At 31.0% G+C, this 22172-nt stretch overlaps 2 protein-coding genes across 3 annotated transcripts in view; both read left to right on the top strand.

The window, feature by feature from the left end:
• The first annotated feature begins 1846 nt into the window (after positions 1-1846).
• On the top strand, positions 1847-10306 carry LOC143067887 (coiled-coil domain-containing protein 97-like). Its single transcript, XM_076241493.1, has 5 exons — positions 1847-1992; positions 6054-6686; positions 8460-8499; positions 9089-9224; positions 9992-10306. The coding sequence occupies exons 2-5, from the start codon at positions 6090-6092 to the stop codon at positions 10287-10289; spliced, it is 1071 nt and encodes a 356-aa protein (XP_076097608.1). The 5' UTR covers positions 1847-1992; positions 6054-6089; the 3' UTR covers positions 10290-10306.
• A 6134-nt stretch (positions 10307-16440) lies between these two features.
• The window catches only part of LOC143067885 (transcription factor IIIB 90 kDa subunit-like), a 34416-nt gene continuing 28684 nt past the window's right edge, over positions 16441-22172 (top strand). The window contains exons 1-6 of one of the 2 annotated variants that reach the window (XM_076241488.1): positions 16441-16505; positions 17835-18057; positions 18370-18447; positions 19735-19912; positions 20653-20680; positions 22047-22119. In XM_076241488.1, coding sequence (XP_076097603.1) covers positions 17871-18057; positions 18370-18447; positions 19735-19912; positions 20653-20680; positions 22047-22119 — 544 coding nt within the window. In that variant the 5' untranslated portion in view covers positions 16441-16505; positions 17835-17870. The other variant, XM_076241489.1, reaches the window with a different exon arrangement.

Below are 22172 nucleotides of genomic sequence, written 5' to 3'. Positions count from 1 at the left end.
CGGCAGTCAGAAGTCCCCATGGAATTCGTCGGTTATATAAGGTATTTGTGATACCTTACTCGTTTTAAATTATTTTTTCATATTACCTTATATATTCAGAGAGATATATTGCGGTTCGAAAATATTTCTAAGTTCGTTAAGATGTGGAGAATATACTTACTGTAATAATTTGTTTTAGTAAAGATTGTAGGACTTTTGAAATATACCCTAGTTTGTATATGGATTTCTGGAAAACAATCTACCCTCCCCCTTTTTTTGTTGTAAAAGGGAAGTGATAAAAATGTTAATTTCACATCAAAATAGATTTTTTTTAAACTATAAGCAAATGTAGGCAAGGGTTCTGGACAGGGAGATGGCAGCGCATAATAAGCTCAACGATAAGTGAACATTTTATTGAAAAAAAGTGTTTTGTAAAATTATTTGTTAGCACATGCATGCTTACAATGCTGTACTCAGTCTTGATCTACACCACTGATTTAACCTTGATCATGTTTTGTTAGAGTTTAAAACATATTGTTGTCTCCAGAAAATATTACACCCATGAAAGATAATTAAAGATTAAGTAGAGGAAAGTTTTGGATTACCAATGCTCATCCGTCAAAGCATCAACCATAAAAAGCGTTGTCTTATATGCGCCAATTGTTCATCATTAAACTATGTTACGTTCTATTGAATTGTTTTACATGCCTATATCAATTTAACCCCAGCTCTTTAAAATAAAAGCATGCATTGATCAATAAATTAAAATAATCATAACAAACTTTTACACGGATGAGTACATATGATGAGCTAATATTTATCATACGGTAACTAGAGAAAGGTTCCGATTTAAGTATTCCTTAGTTAAGTGAATACTTAAGTAAGTTTATGCATACCATTTAAGAATTTGACTTAACTAAGGAAATTCTTAGTGAAATCTAAGTTTAAGGAATACTTAAGTTAAGATGTTTTATGCATACGGCCCCTGGATTGAAATTTAGTTTAATAGTATTTTTAAACTTGAAATATCTCGAAAAAAGATATAACTCATGATGATACCTTAAAAGTATACAAGATATCTTAGTTAGTTTGATCGATATCTTATTAATTGTATCATCAGATATAAAATTCAGTTTTAATGATTTCTTATTATATAAATGTTACCAGAGACATACTTAGACACTTTATAAACTATACGATACCTATATAAATGAAGTTAGTTTAGAAAGTTAAAATTATCCCATCATGTTATGAAATGTGATTAGATATCTTATAAAGTATTAACTTCAAAATTAAAATAGATATATCATAAAGAATTCAATAGATCTTACATACTCTTTCCGCATTTTTCCAGTATTGTCGGAACTTTGATAAGTTAGATGAAGATTATGTGTGCCAATTTTCATAAAAACGTAAATAGTGCATTTTTTTAATGAAATAAAGTATACAGCAAAATACGATGGTTTTTTTTCTACATTGCATTCATGAACATTTGATAAATATGAGTTATTTCTGAATAAAAATTAAGGTATAAATTTTTAGAATTCTTATGAAATACAGAAATTACAAATTATCTAACAAAAAACAATTTGTGTTTATCTCTTGAAACAAAAAAGTTATTTCTTTCTTTCGAAAGAGAAAATACGGCCACAAATCCGAATTTTGAGCAAATATACAAAAATTCGACCTCATTTTACACAAAAAGTAGCACGTGATGAAGGTATATTTTTTATTACATATTTGATTTAATCAGGTAAAAAATAGTCTATATAGAAATTTTTATAAAAATGTAAATACGGGATCAAAACTTTATCGTATGCCCTTTTTTTTTACTGTTAAAGAAACTCGATATGATGGTTCTTTTTGTTGATACTTTCCGAAGTTATTCTATGCTTCACCATCTTTGAGTCCTTTAGTCCACTAGAGTTATCTCCCATCTTGAAAGGAAAACAATAACTTCTTCACAGATTTCAGATTTAATAATAGTATATATGTACTGGGTACTAGCCGTAGGTATGTAGTATCAGCGTGATTTAACAATACATGTACACATTATTTTGTAGGTTTGAACCCTCATAAAGTAACTTGCATTCCCAATATAATTCATCATGTTAATGGCATATATAAGTCATATTATGCCATATTTACAGAAATTTATTTTCCAACTCCTGTGCTGAGACTAAGGCTAACGCATGTTTTAAAACACTGTTAACACAGCTAAATGGTCAGTTACACAGAAACAAGTGCATGTGCAGTTCGTAATAGTCCCAGAGGAGGACAGACATACAAATTGTACCTACTTTCACTTTATTTTTAACCATTAACAATGATTAACAGGGCACAGGACGTTTGTGCTTTTTTACCTGTAAATCGATAGGACATTTGCGCTTCAAACACTGTGGACATTTCCGCTTTAAATTTTGATTCACCTGTATTAAATTGACCGGACATTTGCGCTTTTTACCTATAGTCGTATACCTGTAATTTTAGTGAGAAGTAAGCATTACGTAAATAAAATCAACTTATATTTGGCATTAGTTAGTTCACATTAACAAAGTCTTAGACATAGAGGTTAAAGTTATAGAGACTTTTAATTTACATTAGTTAGTTCACATTAACAAAGTCTTAGACAAAGAGATTAAAGTTATAGAGACTTAATTTAGTAAAGTTAAACAATGGATATGTCATGATGGATTTTCATATCGTTCCAAACTCTCAAAAGTGAAGACCTTTCATGGAATTGTACCGTGAAAAAGTGTAATGCTAGAATTAAAAGGAACAATGAACATATTCATTCACAAACGGACGGAACAATTAATTGTTGCCCAATTTTTTTATACCAGACTGAGTCAAGGATTTAAAAATGGGAACTATATTCCCCTTGTATTTATTGTGTTGACGGGGAAGTCTGAGGAAATTACAATCCTGCCGGACCTAACCCCGGAAAAGAGGAGGGAAGTCATAACAACCACATATTGCAAAAGCACATATGTCATATGTAAAGAGCGCAAATATCCATTTAAAAAAAGCGCAAATGTCCTATGTTTTGAAGCGCAAGTGTCCAAATAAAAAAGCGCAAATATCCTATGAAAAAGCGCAAACATCCTGTGCCGGATCAAAACATTTTTTAAAAAGCAAGTATTAATTTCATAGTGACATAAGGAGGTCTCACTTATTAATTAGTGACAAGATTTGATGATGGATTGGTGTTTATTATGACACTAAAAATTCAGCACTATTGGTAATTTCGTAGCTGTCAGTATCTACTGATGGGGGAGTCAGAGTCGGGGTCAGAGTGGTTTGAGAAAACCAACAATATTCATGATATTTGACAGGAAAATTTATGACAATAAATCTAATCAAGGCATTAGTATCAAGAAACAACCAGGAAACATTTTATTTTGACTATTAACTTTTATTTTTATTAAATGATTATGTCTGAGGATTATGTAAAAAAAATGATGTATATAACATTTCTGTTTTATTGTATGCTTATTCTGTTTATGTCAACATTTTATTGTTCAAAGTTTATATGGCAATAAACATTTGAAATAGTAATTAAGTGTCAAGAAATCTATAATATCTTTCAAAATAAAAAAAAAATTAGAAACATGCATGAAACTGCTTTCCATAATATAAACTAGTCCAAATAATTATGACGTCTGGCAAGGCTATTTGGACTTAACATAAACATTCATGTATAATAAAGTCATTTTAGTGGTTTATCTGAAATTTTAACATTTAAGCAAGAAGAAATTATCAAATTATTACAAATAAAACAAATTTGAGATGACTGAAACAACTAAAAGAGTGTCTTTAATTTTGTGGGTGGGGGATACAATTATAATGATTTCATTGTAGTCATTACAGTATTCTATGCATATATTTTAGGGTTAAAAGATTACATGAATTTGAAATGCAGTCAAAACCCTATATAGATGGTCATAATGGTACTATCTTCCAGGGCTTATCAAGCTTACCTTTTTGATACACAAAAAAAAGTGCATTCATGATTGATCAGAACACTATACATCCTATCCATGAACATTTCCAAAAAAATTATCAATTTAACATATGCTCAGATATTCAAGTTACAAAATTATGTTACATTTTTTAAGAAAATTAAATGTTTGCAAGGTTCAGGAATCTTAATTAGTTATGTACATGATGTATACATGTACATGCATGATCTGCTCTTATCATTATTAAAGTCATCTTTAAAAAATAAAAATTTGGAGTTAACTTCTTTTAACCAGAATTGTATTTGAATCAACTATGACCATGATGACCAATGCTTTAGGCCAAAAACAAAATATTGTTTGTTTCCACTCACCCGACCGACCCGGTAAAATCACTGTGACCCCAAAATTTTTTATTGGCCATTCTTGTCCACTATTTTTTTTGTAAGGCAGAGGTCATTGTATTGTAGTGTACTAAGTATATGGAAAGGAAAAGAGCGCTGTACGGAGATCGGATTTGTTTGTGTGCAAGGGTGATCTTTTTTTGAAAATAAAAAAAAACTGAAGCATCTTTCAACCCGCTGAGTGCATCTTGATTTGCTTTGTTCCTGTTTAAAGGATAAAATCTTAAAGACTGAGTAAAAATGGTCTGATTCGTGCTTTAAAATCTATCTACTTTGCCTTTGAACAGGTTGGGCACAAGTCAGGAAATGTTGTATACATGTATTCCCTGCTTTCAGGGAACGTCCCTGTTTTCTGGTGTAAAAAAAAACAGTTTAAATGGGATTTCCTTTTTCAATTTATGGCATGAAAATTACAAAAGGGCACGTTTTAACGTTATAACTGCATCAGTAGAATTCATAAATACTTATTAAAAGTATTTTAGTAAATACAAAACATGATTATAAAGTGAAGCCTTGTTTCTTCTAGAATTCGAAAAAAAACATACAAATCTTTGTTTAGGAATCAATTGACCAAGCTGCATGATCCAGGTGTAACTGAACATAACTGAATTATGTTCACTTCTATTGAAAATTTTTATTCATTGAATTAATTTCCAAGTGATTAACATACATTTAATACATTGGTTGCAATTACATTGATTTCCCAGTTAAAAAAACCCTGATAATTTTACATGTGAAATAAACGTGGTTATTTCACTCTTTGACGTCATACAACAATAGGCGTTGTCAAAGGGTCGATATTGGCGGATTGGACAAAACAAATTGTGAATGCGTAGAAAAAAACACAGTTCCTTACATGTTTTACATTAATTTCTTTTAAAAAAAAGCCATTTGCCAATTTAATAAAAAGAATAACTAATTAAAGAATTTAAATATCGAAAAATATTCAACTCGTGACTGAACAACACTGATAATTAACTCATGAGTACACGCATTCGTGAATTAATGTGTTGTTCGGTCACTCGGTGAATATTTTTCTCTATTTGAATTCTTTGATTAGTTATTGTACATGTTGTATAAGTATCTTTTTGTCATCTCATAATTGATGATCAAGGTATGAATTGGTGAACAAAGGAATTGTTTTGTTGTGAGTTATGCATCAAATTAGACTTGAAATCAGCTTGATTTTTTATCTAAAAAAACACTTGCTATCATTAAGCATTGTTATCACAATTAGAATTTGCGCTTTTGTAGATTTCATTACATTAAATGAATAGAAAAAAAGGAGGTCCCTGTATACTGTTTTTTTTTTTAACACCAGAAAACTGTGGTGTACACTGAATTAGAATACAGGGAATACCCTATTTTTCTTGACTTGAGCCTTACCTGTTGAATTTTGCACAAATTCAATACAGAAAACCATATCAAGGAATAAAATAAAATAATTTGCCTACTTACCTACTCATACCTTAACAACCTTAGTCGGGAGAGGGGAAATAAAGATATTTTTAATGTTGGCCTTATACAATGCAATATATAAGTTTATTTCACACTAATTAATTAAAGCAATCTTTAACATTCAGCGCTTACAAGCATTTTGATTATATACATGTATCTGATCTTGCCACATTTTATTTATATTATTATCATGATTATGATCTATTATGTGAAACTAATTACTTTATTAAAACTTGCTTTATTGTTGTTTCAGATATACATATACATGTACTTCTTGTACATTTAAGTGATGGCTCATGATTCACAATCAAGTGAAAACTGTATACAAGAGATAGCCAGGGTATCATTGAATGATACATATAATCAAAAGGGTTCTGCACATGAAAAAATGCTACAAAAACTTATCCAAACTGATGCTTTTTTCAAACATCAACAAATAGGAGAACCTGATCTTTGTGAAGAAGAAAAATATAAAATTGCAGATGAAATTCTTTCCAAAAATAAGACAAAATTTCTTGAAAGATATTGGAAATATCTTGGGATAGAAGATGTGGTTTGTTTTGAAAACTGCTCGAGTGAATATGAAATTGACTTTTACTTGAAACAAATAAAAAAATCTAAAACTACCAACTTTGATAAAAATAGAACTAAAAATAGAAGATTGAAGGCAATGCAGCAATTGATATCTGAAGGAGACTATTTTAGTGAAGAGGAAATGAAATATCGAGACCCATTCCTATATGAACAGCTGGTGGGACAATATCTGGATGATGATGAAATCAATGATAAGGTTGACAAAACTGATTTGAGATTTTCAACAGTGCTGTTTAAACATATTGACATACTACATGAGCATGAAGCCTATAAGGACCAAAAGGATACTGAGGTTTGTTTTTCGCTAATTATCAAAAATATGTAACAAATCACAACTAGATGTGACAAACAGATCTTAAACTTATGGATATTGACATACTTGTAATTTTATAATGTCTGTTAATTTGAAAGTTATAATGTTCCGTAGTGACATGTTTAAAACACATTCAGTATTCTACTGTAAAGGTATAATTTGTATACTTGGAGACTTGTAGAAAAAATATTTTAAGTTATGTAAATGTAATATTTTTACTGTTTCATTAATGCCAGATTTGAAGAGACCCTTCCCTTTTTTCAGCAAAAAGTAAAGGCATCACATCAAAATTTATCCAATTTTTAAAGGAATTAATTAGCTGTCAAGGACATAATCATGTATGGGTGACCATCCTTTTCTAATTATGGAGGATCTGCCCTATTTAATAGTAATTTGTATTTGTATAAGAGTACTTGGTGTGTTTCCTTTGTCCATCAACATGATCAATGACCAGTCAAGCACATTACACACATATACTGGGTCAACTGTAGCCAGGTGGCTCATTATTTGGAATAATTATCTTTGCTAACTATAGATGATGATTTGAAGGACTCACCATTCCATTTGCTCATTGGTAATTTTTAGTTTGGTTTTTTTTTTTTTTTTTTTTGTAAACATATTTTATTAAAGAAATCATTATATATATAGCTACAAGAGTAAAGACATAAATACAAAATATACAAAAGATTCAATAACTGGGATTAGGAAACAAGAGCAGTGCTCTTATATAAATCCGTCTCCCTAAATTCAAAAAATAAAATTACAAGCTATGAACACATGCTGAATAGCAAACCAATAAATATGTAACAAAATACAGTCAATGATTACAATAACAAAAGGAATATTCATAAGAAAAAAATATATAGCAAAGGAAGGGGTGAAAGGTGTTTTTAGAAAAATGAGAGTGTTATTAAAGAATGAAACAAAATTTTTATATAGGGGAGGAGTGAGTAATTAGAATTTTTTGATTGTGGATGATTTTTTAGTTAAAAGTTAAACCACCTTTTAATTAATATAAATTCATAGAAAATTTGTGTTAAAGTCATATGAACATGATGAAACCTCATATTAAAAAAAAATATGCATATGTTTTTGAAACTAAATGGATAGTTTTCATTATGCAACTTATGTACATATACTTTTTTCTAAGGAAAATTCTTTAATTTGTCCACATTTAGAAGAAGTTTATTTATTTTTAATTGCTTGCTGCCTGGAAGCAATTCGCCGACATATTTTCCGTATGCATAGTGACCTAAGCGTGACCCTCCTCGTAAAAATCTGGTGATAGCAATACGCATGAATCTCATCAAAATAAACAATTACCTGATTGTATATGTTAAACACGTGCTAAATACCCATGCTATTTGTTGATTATTCACTATAAAGTGACAATCGGTAAACTTCGGCTTCAAAACACGGCATTTAATGAGTAGCCGTATTTGTTAAATAAAAACAGACAGATAGAAAAAAAATTTATGATTATACGATATATTTGCGTAAAAAATGATAATAGCGTGCACAGAGGACTAAGTTTATGTTATATACATTCATTGGTTCAAGAATTGAATGAACATTATTTTTCACCAGTCACTCGTTTCTTATGACTTTAAGATTAAATATATTTACATACACTTACATAGGCCATACGATTGCCTTATTATAATCGCTTATATCAACTTCATTTGAACTTTGGTGAATTGTAACACTGTCAATGCAATCATACAGCATTTCATTATTTTCTATGTATTTCAGGATGGTCAAATGGAGGAAGGAGAAAGTAGTGAAGATGAAGGTACATTAAGTAATTTGAAGTAGATATTTTAAACAATTAACTTATCTAAATTGAAATGAAATGTATCTGAAAATTAGGAAGACTAAACACATTTGGGCATTTTTTTCAGGCAAAAAAACCTTCAATGACTTACAACTTTTGCCTAGTCACCTGTTAAGAATAACAAGCAGATAAACCACTATCAAAAATTTGTTTTGCCATCAACATTTAAAACATTTATTATAAGGCCATAAAAAAGAATAGGTTTATTTAATGTTAAAATAATTTTTTTTATTCAAATAGGCATGAAGACTAATAAGCATAGGTGGATCCAGGGGGCCCTGACCCCTTTTAATGGAAAAATTTGGTTGATTATATAGGGAATCACTTCAGCGTGACTGGAGCCCCCCCCCCCCCCTTTACAAAAAGTTCTGGATCCGCCATTGAATAGACATCCGATACTTAAATTTCTCTTTGCCGAAAAAAAAGAAAATGCCTACCTAATGTACCAACCCACTGTCTCAATGTTTGGAAGGGTTTGGGCAAACCAAAATATTTTTAAGTGTGGCCTGATTTTGAAATTGAATTGGAAATTTTAATTTTTTTTAAGAATCTGAAATGGAAGATGAAATGGATGACCAAAAACAGTTGATACCTGATGAACAGAAAGCTCAATTTAGACAAGAATTTCTAACAATAATGCAGGAGAGATTTATGTCTGGTCAGGATGAACATTTTAATTATAGGTAAATTAGTAACTATGTAATTTTGCACTTTGCGTAGGATTGTTGCCTTCAAATTAGTTGTTGATAAATGGATTTCTTAGTTTATAATTTAGTACCAGAACCATAGTAGATTTGTAAATTAGTTTCATAATTTCTTCCTTCCTGTTTATTAAGATGAAATATCTAAATAAATGAGGAGGAAATTATAAAACTAGTTTACAGTCAGACTATTCTTTTTATGTACTGTAACAATGTGTTATCTTCAATCTTCAAGAAACAAAATCTTGCAGAGATATAGTAAAAAGTAGTTTTCTGACCTTCAAAAAAAAAATATATCCATTTGGAATAAGTCATAACCAGTTTTTCAGATCAGACTTGGTCTTAATATCAGTAACTAAAACAAAAACATTTTTCATGAATTCAGGCACCAACCATTGTACTGATCGACCAATTCGTAGTGTAAGTGGCGACATTAAAATTTGTACACATAAAGTTAAGATTGAAGTCTTTCTTCCAAATAGTTTATGTTTTGGGTTGTTGTCTCTTTGATACATTCCCGATATCCATTTTCAATTTAATCATAACATGTTTTATTTTGTTTGAATTGTACAATTAAGAAATTCACATTTCAGAAGTTACCTTGTGCCTCACCTGAAGATGAATATTGAAGTCAGGGATTTGCAAAGAACATGCCACTGTCAGCTTTTCTGAAAAGAAGACAAATGATTTTGAAATATTTCTATATTTTACTTCCAAAAAATAATTTTAAAATTCTTTTTATGTTGTAGTGAAGTTGATGATAATACAGAATATGATGATCTTGATATTCTTCAAAAAGATGAAGAAGAAAAATATTTTGATGCAGATGCTGGGGATGAGAGAAATTTAGACAATGATGAATTGAATGATATAGATGTGGAGAACGATAATATGGGTTGCAGCATTCATAATGAACAGTGTGTCAAAGATTCAGGAAAACTTCAACAGTATGACAAAACTATCAATCATGTCAATAGTGTTTCTTTAACTTTAAGTGAAAAGTCTGACATTGGTGGAATCAAAGATCAAAGTTGTGAAAAAAGTTAAAAAAAAAAAGTAAAACATGTTTTATTGTCTCTCCTTGGCAAGACATGCTGTTTCAGGCACCTGCAGCGTCAACAATTTATTAGTTTGTGATTAGGTCTAGTTTATGGTGAACCACAAGTGGTATGTCAATCATATTTGGTATGCAGTTGTATTTGTCTGTGACTAGATCAGTTTAAGATGAACTGCTTGTTAAGTCAATGATATTTGACAAAATGTTTGATGTGCAAAATTATTGGCATCCAGTATCATTTCCATGGAGATTATATAGCCCCATCTTCTCTTCTTGGTACATTGACTGAAACTTTTACATAGTTCACAAGTTAATGTTTGTGTTTAGGTTTGTTAAAAGGGAAGAACTTAAAATAGGTACTTGCATTTTGTATGCAGTTGTATTTAATACTATAAGCATTGGCACGTCTCATTTACATGGAGATTGTATAGCTGTGTATGTCAGTCTTGGTTCAATAACTGAATATTTTCATAATTTATGTAACATGTTAAAGTTTTGCTATTTTAATTTCAACATTTGCATAATCAAAATTGTTCACCTCGAGGGCAGGAGGTTATGGGTCAAATCATTGACTTTAAAATCGGTATTTGCTGCTCCTCTGTGAAGTATGCAGCATTAATTATATAAGGAGTAATAGAAAAGACTGATCAGCTTGGAATAAGAATAATTAGTCTGGGTTATAGTTGTTTTTCTGAATAAGCCAGTGTGTAAGAACTGTTACCTTGTGAAAAAGCGCGTTAAAACTCTGGCTCGACATGTCGGTCTAGTATAATATTTATATGACATTAACATGTTCTTGTCCTGAATATGCATATTAATTTGCCTCTGGACATAAAGCAGCCATCTATCTTAATCATCATCAAAGGTTTACAGGGTTGAATAAATATGCCAATCTGGATATTGATGGTCTGGCAGTCTACTAATATTGAAAAGGCTGAATGGGCTACCAGACTAGTGTGAAAGTGCAAGTTTAATATATTGCCTCTTGTACTGTGAAAAGTATGCCAAGCTCTAAACATGTACAAAAAAGAACCCCTCTAGGAATCCATAGGCAGCCAGTAGGAATCCAAATTTTTGGGACTTTGAAAACATATATGAAATGCAGTCGACTTTAGCGTTTGATAGTTCATTGATAACATTCTGGCGTATCACAAACAAACAACTTGTTACGTCTCATTTCATTGGCCGAAAGATTTTAATAAGTGTGCACGTGAATTGACACAGGTGACTGACAATGGAATTTACTATGTTACTACGAACGTAAAAACAATGATTTGTATAGTTTACAAACCTTTGGTCAAAAGAAATAAATAAATGTTTTATTAACTTCAAAAAGTGGGGTCGAAATATTATACTGATAGTTTGTTTTAAGTAATATTCTAAGTTCTTTGCATGCAGCAACTCAATTATCTTGTACCCGGCATGATGAGAAATATAAGGATAACATAAAATACATGTGCCGCTTTTATACGGATGAATATATGAACCACTTTTAATTTCTTTCATACTGACGATAGGTTATAATCCTAACAATGTCGTAGTCACTTATAATAAGTATCTCATAATACTGATCCATTACAATCATTAATCAGTGGTTGTACCGAGGGTTGCACTGACATTCCTCTTTTATTATTTTCATGCTATAAAACATACACACAGTACAAAAATGTAGCTATAAGCGTACCATAAACGGAGGAAATTTCCCCCAAGATAGAAACAAAATAACTTTAATCGTATCATTGGTGCACCTGAATGAATTCAGTGAAGGCATGTTGTTGTAACAAATTGAAATGTTATATCGGCGAAGATTATTTCTTATGCATGTGTGGAACCAGAGACATTGTATTATATGTCTCTGGTGGAACTAAATAATAAATTAATACTTGTCAGAAATCGTAGTTTATAAGGAACAATTCTCTTGTTTGAATTCGGGGCCTTTTATAGCTGACTATGCGGTATGGGCTTTGCTCATTATTGAAAGCCGTAAGGTGACCTATAGTTGTTAATTTCTGCGTCATTTTGGTCTCTTGTAGATAGTTGTCTCATTGGCAATCATACCACATCTTCTTTTTTTAAATATAAATGTACTGTTTTCGATTTTAAATGGATGAACATTTATCTTTCAATTTTATACTGTAAGAATAGAGCTGCATAACATTGTTGAACTTTCCGCTAAAGTATATGACTGTAATATGTATTCGTATTTAAAATGAAATACAAAACGAAACGTGTATGATAAACTGATAAACAAAATATCAAGAAATTAAGGATGACTAAATGCATGCACAAGAAGAAACTCACCTTTCTATCGATACATTTGAATGATTTAATGAATAAACACTTTTTTAAAAACTGTTTGTGTCTATTTACATAGATATAGGAGGATGTGGTGTGAATGCCAATGAGACAACTTCCCATCCAAATATCAATTTATAAAAGTAAACCATGATAGGTCAATGTACGGCCTTCAACATGGAGCCACTGAACAACAAGCTATAAAGGTCCCCAAAATTACTAGTGTAAAACCATCTAAACGGGAAAACCAACGGTCTATAAATATATAATTTACGTTCGTTTTTCAACCGAGAATAGCAAAACCTAATGAAGTATATCGTTGGAGTTTATAAACTACATTTAATCATCCCCTGTGCCATGATTGGCCATCTCCGTTTTTTCTTAACAAAGCATGGTTGGTTACATGTTAATATGAATTTACTTACAATTTCGGGATTTTTTTTTCTTCAAGTAAACGGAATCAGAAAAAATCGCTATCCTATGTCGAATACATAAAACTTGGAAAAGAATATGAAGTGTTTGTAGAAAAGTACGGTTTCATTTTTCAAGTACAACGTTAATTCATCGAGTCCATTGAGTAAAAGAAAATGCAGGATAAGCAAGGAGGGGAGGAATAAATGAAAAAATATGTGAATTGAGTTTTTTTTTTATCCTACACTGAACTTTTGATGTCGTCCCTTGATCTAGAGGAGACATTTAAATTGAATATTTAGATGTGAAAACTGTTAAGATTTTAAAGTTTAAACTTTACTACCAATTGCAGAAAACTATAAAACCAACGAATTTCACATGCACATTTATAAAAGCTAGAATTGTGATTGGAATCATGAATGAGAATATTTCGATGGAAGCTTTAAACGACCTTGACCAGATACGTGAATATTAATCAGTCCATTCAACGTTATAGTATGTGTGTTCTATTTTCGAAGGTGTGAGGTCGAAAGTTTGAATTGACCAATGGAAACGATCGTTCCTTAGAGAGTTAATCTAATAAAGTTTGTTTGACTGATTACGTCGCACTACCTTTCGCTAAGCTAAGCCGCATATGAGTGTATTACCCTTTTTCTCAAGTGCTAAATTTCACGCCTTCTTTTCTGTTTATACTAGAACAATTTAGATACATTGTAACCTTTTCAAAAAATTTGTTCTCATCCTGATTATGCATATAAATATTCTGAATAGATTAACACCTTTATATATATGTATCTTTGCTGGTTAAGACACTGAGAAAAAAATCATGTGTAGGTGGAGGCAAATAACATTCAATTCCTTTCAGACTTAAGATTTTTGAAAATGTCAATATTACAAATGATCCAAAAGTATGCCACAGAAGAGTAGATGACAACAGGTCACTGACATTACTCTGTTGGTTTTTTTTTCTTCATTACAGTTGACTTTAAATAATAATGAAAAATATTTTTCAATATGTTTACTGAGTAGTTAGAATACAACTTTAACATGTTTAACATGATTACATCATCTGCTCACATTGTATGGTATTTATTAAAGCTGAAAATATGCAAATTATATCATGTAGTCATTGAAATATCATGATGCTGTAGATACTAATTCATTAAACTGCCTAACAAAGTCTGGGCTAACTTCTTGAAGTTTGATAATCAAATTATTTCTGTCACTTTCTGTCCAAGATTCAAACCACTGTGTAAAGAGTTTAAGCTGGCACTGAAAAATACTTGGTGGGCGATCATTCACTTTAAGCTGATGCATTGAATCAAATAACGTATCTATAGACACTGGGTTTGCTTTGTCAACTAAGTCTTTCAAGAAGTCTCCTTTCTGCATCCCACTCCATCCACTGAACCAATGAATAACACATTCTATCTCCTTTTCTGTATTTGAAATTGACATCTTTTTGTTTAGATTGATCTTATTTTATTACTTTGTCGTAGGTGTACATCATGAACACATTTCTTCTATTCTGAAAATAGTAACAATGTAAAATGTTTAAAATAGAGAACTGTATAGTATGTCCTGTACTGTTTTTATCAATACAAAAGATGAACGGGATATTAAGTATTACAAGGAACATCAAAATCACAATTTCATGCACTTTTCTTTTCCAGACAATACATGAGAGTATAATAAACTCATCATAGATAATATATACCAGGGTTAAAATTTAGTATGCCAGATGCACGTTAAATGTCTCCAAAAGACTGATCTGTGAAGTTCGATTCAAAAAAAGGTAAAAAGACCAAATAAAGTTCGAGGTTAAAGAGCATTGACGACTAAAAAGTCTTAAAAGTTTTGCCAAATACAGCTAATTAAGGTAATCTATTCCTGAGGGACCAAAAAGAGGTCAAAAACAGACATTATTCTTTGATCTTTTAAACAACATATCAGACTAGTTTATAGATATCATTTGGATAAAGGAAGATGTGGTATGAGTGCCAATGAGATAACTCTCCATCCAAGTCACAATTTACAAAAATAAACCATTAGGTCAAGGTACGGTCTACAACACAGAGCCTTGGCTCACACCAAACAGCAAGCTACATGTATAAAGAGCCCCAAAAAATAACTAGTGTAAAACCATTCAACAGGAAAACCATTATGGTCTAATCTATATAAAAAACGAGAAACACTTATGAACCACATAAACCAAAGACAACTACTGTACATCAGATTCCTGACTTAGAACAGGTGCAAACAATTGCTACAGGATTAAACGTGTTAATGGTACCAAACCTGCTCCCTTATCTGAAACAATAGTGTAACATCACAACATAGAAAGACACACTATTAAATATCAATTGGAATGGCTTAACTCAATTAAAAAACGTAGTAACACAAATTAATTTAACACACAATGAACAAATAAATTGGATCTATGGTACAATATAAATACATACATGTAGCTAATAAAAATAAGGGATGAATGAAGTAAAAGTATTATACCGCTGTGAACATGGTCATGATGATGAAATGTTAAACAATTCCAGAAAAAAACATCAACTTTGAAAAAAATTACGTCATATTATACACAGGTAAATGACAATATTTTTTTTACATGCATCATGACTTTCTCAAATATATATATAATACAAGTAATTATGAGTCTTGTGGCTTTTTTTAAAAAAGTTGCAGGTTGAGGGGGGATATAGGACCTTTATCGGGATTCCGGGATCAGGTGTTTTTAAGCTCGGGATTTCAGGATCTGGGAATTCTTTTTTCTAATTTCGGGACATCAGGATTTCAGGATCTGGTGTTTTTAAGCCCAGGATTTCTGGATCAGGACCCCTCCTACCCCCTCACCAGGTTGTGCAAAATTGTCAGATTTTGTACATGTTGCATAAATTGTGAGTGATAGAAGAAAAAAAAGCTGTAGAATTGAAAAGCAGGATAAATAAATACGTATATATTGTTGTTGTCTGATTTTAACCAATGCTAACATACTTATGAACACTGTGTGATGTTTGTTGTTGCAATTACTGATTTTATTTTTAATTTTTTTATGCCCTACTGAAATGGGCCCTGTAATTTTGGAAATAAAAATATTCTATAGTGTTCCCTTCAATCATGTTTACCTATCTTCTTGATTTTTGTAATTTCTTGTATTTTCTTTACTATTAACTAAAATTTATACATTTTCAAACAGTTCTCCGTCTGAAAAGACAATAAACACCGGTCGGAAACTGTTTTGTTTTTAGCTTCTCCCTGAACGAATGTGATGCACAACCTACAAAACTTTACATGTTTTTTTTAACTGTATTTGAATATTATCATTTTTTATAGTAATAGTGATTAATAATTGATAACATAATTTTATGTTTTACAGATACATGAAAGGTCTGGTATTCACAATATCTTTTAAAAATACATTTCAATATCGCTCATGTTTCATCATTCTATATCAATTTCCGGTCTAAATAATGTTGATTTTGGAAATTGTATGTTCCAAGTTGGAAGATTTCATAGCATCATAACGAATACGATTTGCATTCATAATTTCCATTTATATAATAGACGCTAGACATAAGTTATTGACTATTGTAAGGTTTTTATATTGAATGGGGCGATCTTTCAGTCAAAGTTTGACAAATATTCAAGGTTCATCAAAACAAATCATCGTCAAATGCATGAAATTATGGTGATACACCTCACAAACTAAAGACTAATCTGTCCAATTGGTTACTTTTTAAGGCTTTGTATCCACTAGCTATTTAAAAGATAAGATATAGTGTTGTGTTTTATATTGGCATTTTTTCCCCATACACCTTGTCACTAGATTTGTCCACGATATCGGGACCGTTCGCCCTAATAACATGTTCGCCATAGGTCCGTTCGCTCTGAGTTCGTTCGCCCAGAGTCCGTTCGCCCTACTATAAAAATATTAATATTCAGGGCATTAAAGTTGAATAAACTTATTCAGATATTTCTATGGTATATATATCATGTATATTCTTGAAATTTATGGAAACATTGAAATATTTAAAAGTTTATGGCTTGTTTATGATCATTAATTGTTCAATGACAAAATAATTCGGATAACTGATTATTGTGAAACTTGTCTTTTGATGGATTAATAATAAAAACAAACGTTTTATTTTGATAAAATATTCAGCTTGAAATTAATAAAACCAATGATGTACGAACTGTAAATTATGAAACGGATTTACAAGTTCATTAATTTATACTGCATACTTTCGTGATTGACTGATTACAAGGATTTTGTTAACAAATATCAATAAATATAAATACATTGTATTCCAGTATTCTATTCTGCAAATCAAAGGGAAAATGATAAATTGATTGCGGCAATATTAATATTCTGTCAATTTTTCAACAAACTTTAACATATTTTGTTCAAATACTTAAAATAATGCGACTAGACAACAATTAGAAAAAAATAATAATCAGGGCGAATGGACCCTGGGCGAACAGGTATCAGGGCGAACAGGTACTAGGGCGAACATGAATCAGGGCGAACGGACCCGGATTCCAAGTCCACCATTACTGCCATCATACTGGTTATGAAATACATCGATAATATACAATTATGGCCCGTTGAAGAGGTGAATATCAAAAATTGTCAACACTAGAAGGTTATTTCAATGAGGGCGCAGCTAGTTATATAACACTGTAAAATTGTAAGGACTAAGTTCATCTCCTTGCTTTATATCTACAAATTTTATACAAGCGCTTATTGTGTAAAACAGACTGTCAGTCTGCCATCTTCTTAAACTGATATCCTGTACACATATTTATTACATTTACAGGAATGTTGAATACATCAGTTGTTGATAGATATAGTGATGTCCAGCACAGGGGTGTGTAGCCATTGTGGTTGCACAGATATAGACAGTGACCCAGCCAGAGGTGATGCAGTGTGTACTAACTGTGGTTCTGTCTTAGAAGATCAGATTATTGTCTCAGAGATCCAGTTTGAAGACAATGCTGGTGGAGGATCATCTGTTATAGGACAATTTGTTTCTTCTGATGGTAAAATATTTAAAAAAAAACATTGATTTTGTCTGTTTTAAGATCTAGGAACAGAATTTACATTCTTTTACTTGATTGAACATCAATCGTGTACAAAATTTGTAATATATAAGTTTACATTTTTGTTTGATAATCTGCTTCTTTTTACAACTTTATCATGTTTATGTATAGCTGCTTTCAAATGTTTCCTGCAACTGTTTCAAATGTGATTGAGCACATTACATACAATTTATATATTTTTATGATTGCCATTTTTCCAGATTTTGAAACTAAGCAATTTTGTCAGTAAAATTTTAACTCTTTGTTTTGTAGGATCAAAACCACACAGTTTGGGAATTAATTTTCCTCATGGCATCAAGAGAGAATCAAGGACAGTCACATATGAAAATGGTACATAAGAAGTCAAATCCTCAATCTCCTAGTGTTCTGTATAGTTCCCCTTAATCTTATGTACTTATCTTATTTTCTGTAGAGCTACTTATCTTATTCAATTAAACTTAAGACATGATTTTCAATCGTAGCTGTCAAATGCTTTTGATTTCCGTTCTGAAAAATTATTTCTTGGATGTTTATTGATAACAAAGCACAGATTTTCAAAAGATCATTCAGTCATTCCCAGGCTTGTATTTCCTATCATGATTTCCTTGATAGAGTGTTGCTGCTTACAAGGAAGCTATTAAACCACGAGTTCCAAATGGTGAATTAAAAGTAAGCCCTTCTTAAATTTTATGGATGCCATCACGAGTTGGTTGACCGTTATGAAATAACCGTTTCACAGATGATATCTGATATGTTCCTTATGTCGTAACTACAATACCCTTCCCTTTTCACGAATGTGACTTACCGAATTAGACTATTTTACCGGATTTGTAATAACATAAGTAACACAACGGGTGCCACACGTGGAGCAGGTTCTGCCTAACCTTCAGAGCACCTGAGATCACCCCCAGTTTTTGATGGGGTTCGTGTAGCTTAGTCTTTGGTTTTCTATGTTGTGTCTTCTGTACTATTATTTGTCTGTTTGTTTTTTTAATTTTTTAGCCATGGCGTTGTCAGTTTATTTTAAATACATGCGTTTGACTGTCCCTCTGGTATCTTTCACCCCTCTTTATTAATCAGCTGATTTTGTAATGAAAACTTTTACAGTTATTGGTGTTAAAAATGATTTGATTTTTGTATTTTAAAAATACCTGTTCTTTGTTTTCTTTTTTAAACTTTTTTATATAATTTTTAAAAAATCCATACCTATGTTTATTCATATGAATTTATAAATGAATTTAATTTTGATATTGTACATTCATATTGATTTTAATATTGTACATTCATATTGATTTTAATATTGTACATTCATATTGATTTTAATATTGTACATTCATATTGATTTGAACTATCAATACATTCCTCATAAACAAAATCAATTTAAACAATTTCAAGGTATGTTTCATTACATTTTTAGCTCAATTTGCACATCACTGTGAAATAGACTTCCTTTAGCCTAACTGTGTACAATGTGCATGATGGGTATAGCCCCTTGATTGGATTGAAATCTGCTCATTTTAGAATAGTTTTTTTTTTCAAGTTTATTAATTGTAAGGGGCTGTATATATATTAAAATAGATTTATTATATATTTATGTTGTAAAGTATACTCATTAGATGCTGTGTTTGAAAATTGCAGGAAGAAGATCTATTCAGCAGGTTGGTTCTCAACTGAGACTGAATCAGCATTGTATTGATACAGCATTTAACTTCTTTAAGATGGCTGTAAATAAGAGATTGACCAGAGGAAGAAAGACAACACATGTGATAGCTGCCTGTTTATACCTTGTGTGTAGAACTGAAGGAACACCTCATATCCTTGACATTGTTGAAGTAGATTGACTCAAAGGGTACAATTTTTGGAGTTGAGAGAATATGAAATTACAGTCAATATGTTAGATACTAAAATGAAGTGGTGATAAATCTTAAAATGTAGATATTGAACCACCACTGATTATATGTCTCATTTGTAATACAGTTATGGTTAAATGAATATATACCATTGTTTATTCAAATATAAATACTTAATAAGTAGATGTTGTAGTTTGCATGCAATAGATTCAAAATAAGTCTAGAATTCACAAAAGGAATGTATGAAACCATTTGACATGATTGACTTAGTCTTTAACCTGTTATGAGGGCAATGAATTGACACAAAATGTCAGATTATTGTTTTGTGTTAGAAATTAAATGGGTGCCATAAAAGGTGCTGAATGGGCAACTGGGTTTGGGGCTTATGAGGACACTGCTGCTAGTGTATTTCATACATATACTGTGGAATGATTATTAATTGTTGGAAACTAATTTTGCATGAATGTTATGTTTTTATGAGCTGTAGAATTTGTTAAAACCACTTAATCAAGGTTCCAGAAAAATTAAATGTTTCATCAATGACAATTGCAAGAATAAACAAATCCACAGTATAGACGAGAGTTCTAAAAATGTATTATTTGTGACAATGTAACAGCTACAATTAAGTCAGTCAGCTGTTGTTTTTGTAATTGACTAAATGCATGGAATTGAATTTTATATTATTATCCTTAATTGCAGTACATATGTTGCTTGATTTCAGTGATATTCTTCAGGTATGTATATATACTTACTAGCTAGCTTTTAGAATGCATATGCATTATTTTATATTTGTATATTGTGAACTCTCATTTTATCTCTGCTTCATAGTTACTTGAAGGTCACCTGTATTTGGTCTATAAAATTCATAATATGAACACTTATCAACTTTTAAAAAATAAAGAAAAGATACATGGTATGAGTAACATTATATTTCTATTTATAATTTATTTTAACTCATCACACCTGCATAATATGTACTTACTTGAGTCAAGTCAAAATTTTGATTATTAATTTTAATAAAATGCTTTGCTGAGTGCAGCCTGATTATGCCTGATATGACTGCAGTTGGTGAACCCTGAACAGTTGTTGCAAGATTGGGCATTATATTCAAGCTTGATACTGTCTGAATTTGGATTGTGATCAAATTTTTGACATAATATAGGTTTCTGACACAAAGTAAATGTGGTGAAAGATCTTAAAAATTTGAAATGGGTTAAAATATTTGTATTTATTTTCAATTGATGATTTCTTGCTAATGGGCAATACTGTGCTATAGCACAATACTATGTAAGTGAAGATTTCATACTATTGCACAATACTATATATAATAATTTGCACAACATATTTGGTGTGTATCTCCATCTCCTACCATGTCAGTATTTTGGGTTTAATATACAAATAAGAAATATAAATCAATGGAAAAAGGGTAAATTTTAAGAAGAAAAAAATATGAAAAAAAATACCTCCCCCCCCCCCCCCCCCCCAGCCCCATTTTTTTAAACTTTCCTCGCAGTAATTACCGAAAATTCAATCCCAGCCTTACCTATTTGTGTGAGATCCATACACTTGAATGTGCAAGTTATTGTCTGGAAACTAGAAAATTGCTTGTTTTTCCCCCCCCCGTAATTCCTGAACCTTTGGAACAATTACCCCAATACTCAATCTTAGCCTTCCCTATATGATATGAAACCTTGTGGTTCAATTTCAGAAAGATCCATACACTCAACACAGAAGTGAAAAGTTATTGTCTGGATACTAGAAAAATCTTATTTTGACCCCTTTTGGGCCCCTAATTCCAAAACTGTTGGGACTATATCCCCCAAAATCAATCACAACCTTCCTTTTGTGGTTTGAAAGCTTGTGTTTAAATTTCAAAGAGATTCATTCACTTAAACTAAAGTTATTATCTGGAAACCAATCGTCTTCAGACGACGACAACGTGATACATGTACCAATATTTGACCACAAATATTTTTGTGGTCATATAATAAAATTGAGAATGGAAACTTGAAATGTGACAGCAACCCAACCAAAGAACAGAAAACAGCCCAGGGCAACTAATGTATTTAGAAAAATTGTACAGCTTGTTTATCCTTTCAGGTGAATGTTTACAGTTTAGGAAGAACATATCTACAGCTTTCTAAAGAATTGTGCATCAGCATACCAGCAATAGGTAACAATTTATTGTCAGTTTCTCCATATTTCAAATATATTTGCATCTCATTT

This window comes from Mytilus galloprovincialis, chromosome 3 (assembly GCF_965363235.1).
Source record: "Mytilus galloprovincialis chromosome 3, xbMytGall1.hap1.1, whole genome shotgun sequence".
Classification (NCBI taxonomy): Eukaryota; Metazoa; Mollusca; class Bivalvia; order Mytilida; family Mytilidae; genus Mytilus; species Mytilus galloprovincialis.
Note: the sequence above shows the minus strand (reverse complement) of the source record. Positions and strands in the feature narration are given on the sequence as shown.

Excerpts from the sequence above, each read along its gene's own strand:
- LOC143067887 (XM_076241493.1), top strand. The coding sequence starts at position 6,090 with ATGGCTCATGATTCACAATCAAGTGAAAACTGTATACAAGAGATAGCC. Across the intron at positions 6,687-8,459 it reads AGGACCAAAAGGATACTGAG|GATGGTCAAATGGAGGAAGG; the intron begins GTTTGTTTTTCG and ends TATGTATTTCAG. Across the intron at positions 8,500-9,088 it reads AGAAAGTAGTGAAGATGAAG|AATCTGAAATGGAAGATGAA; the intron begins GTACATTAAGTA and ends ATTTTTTTTAAG.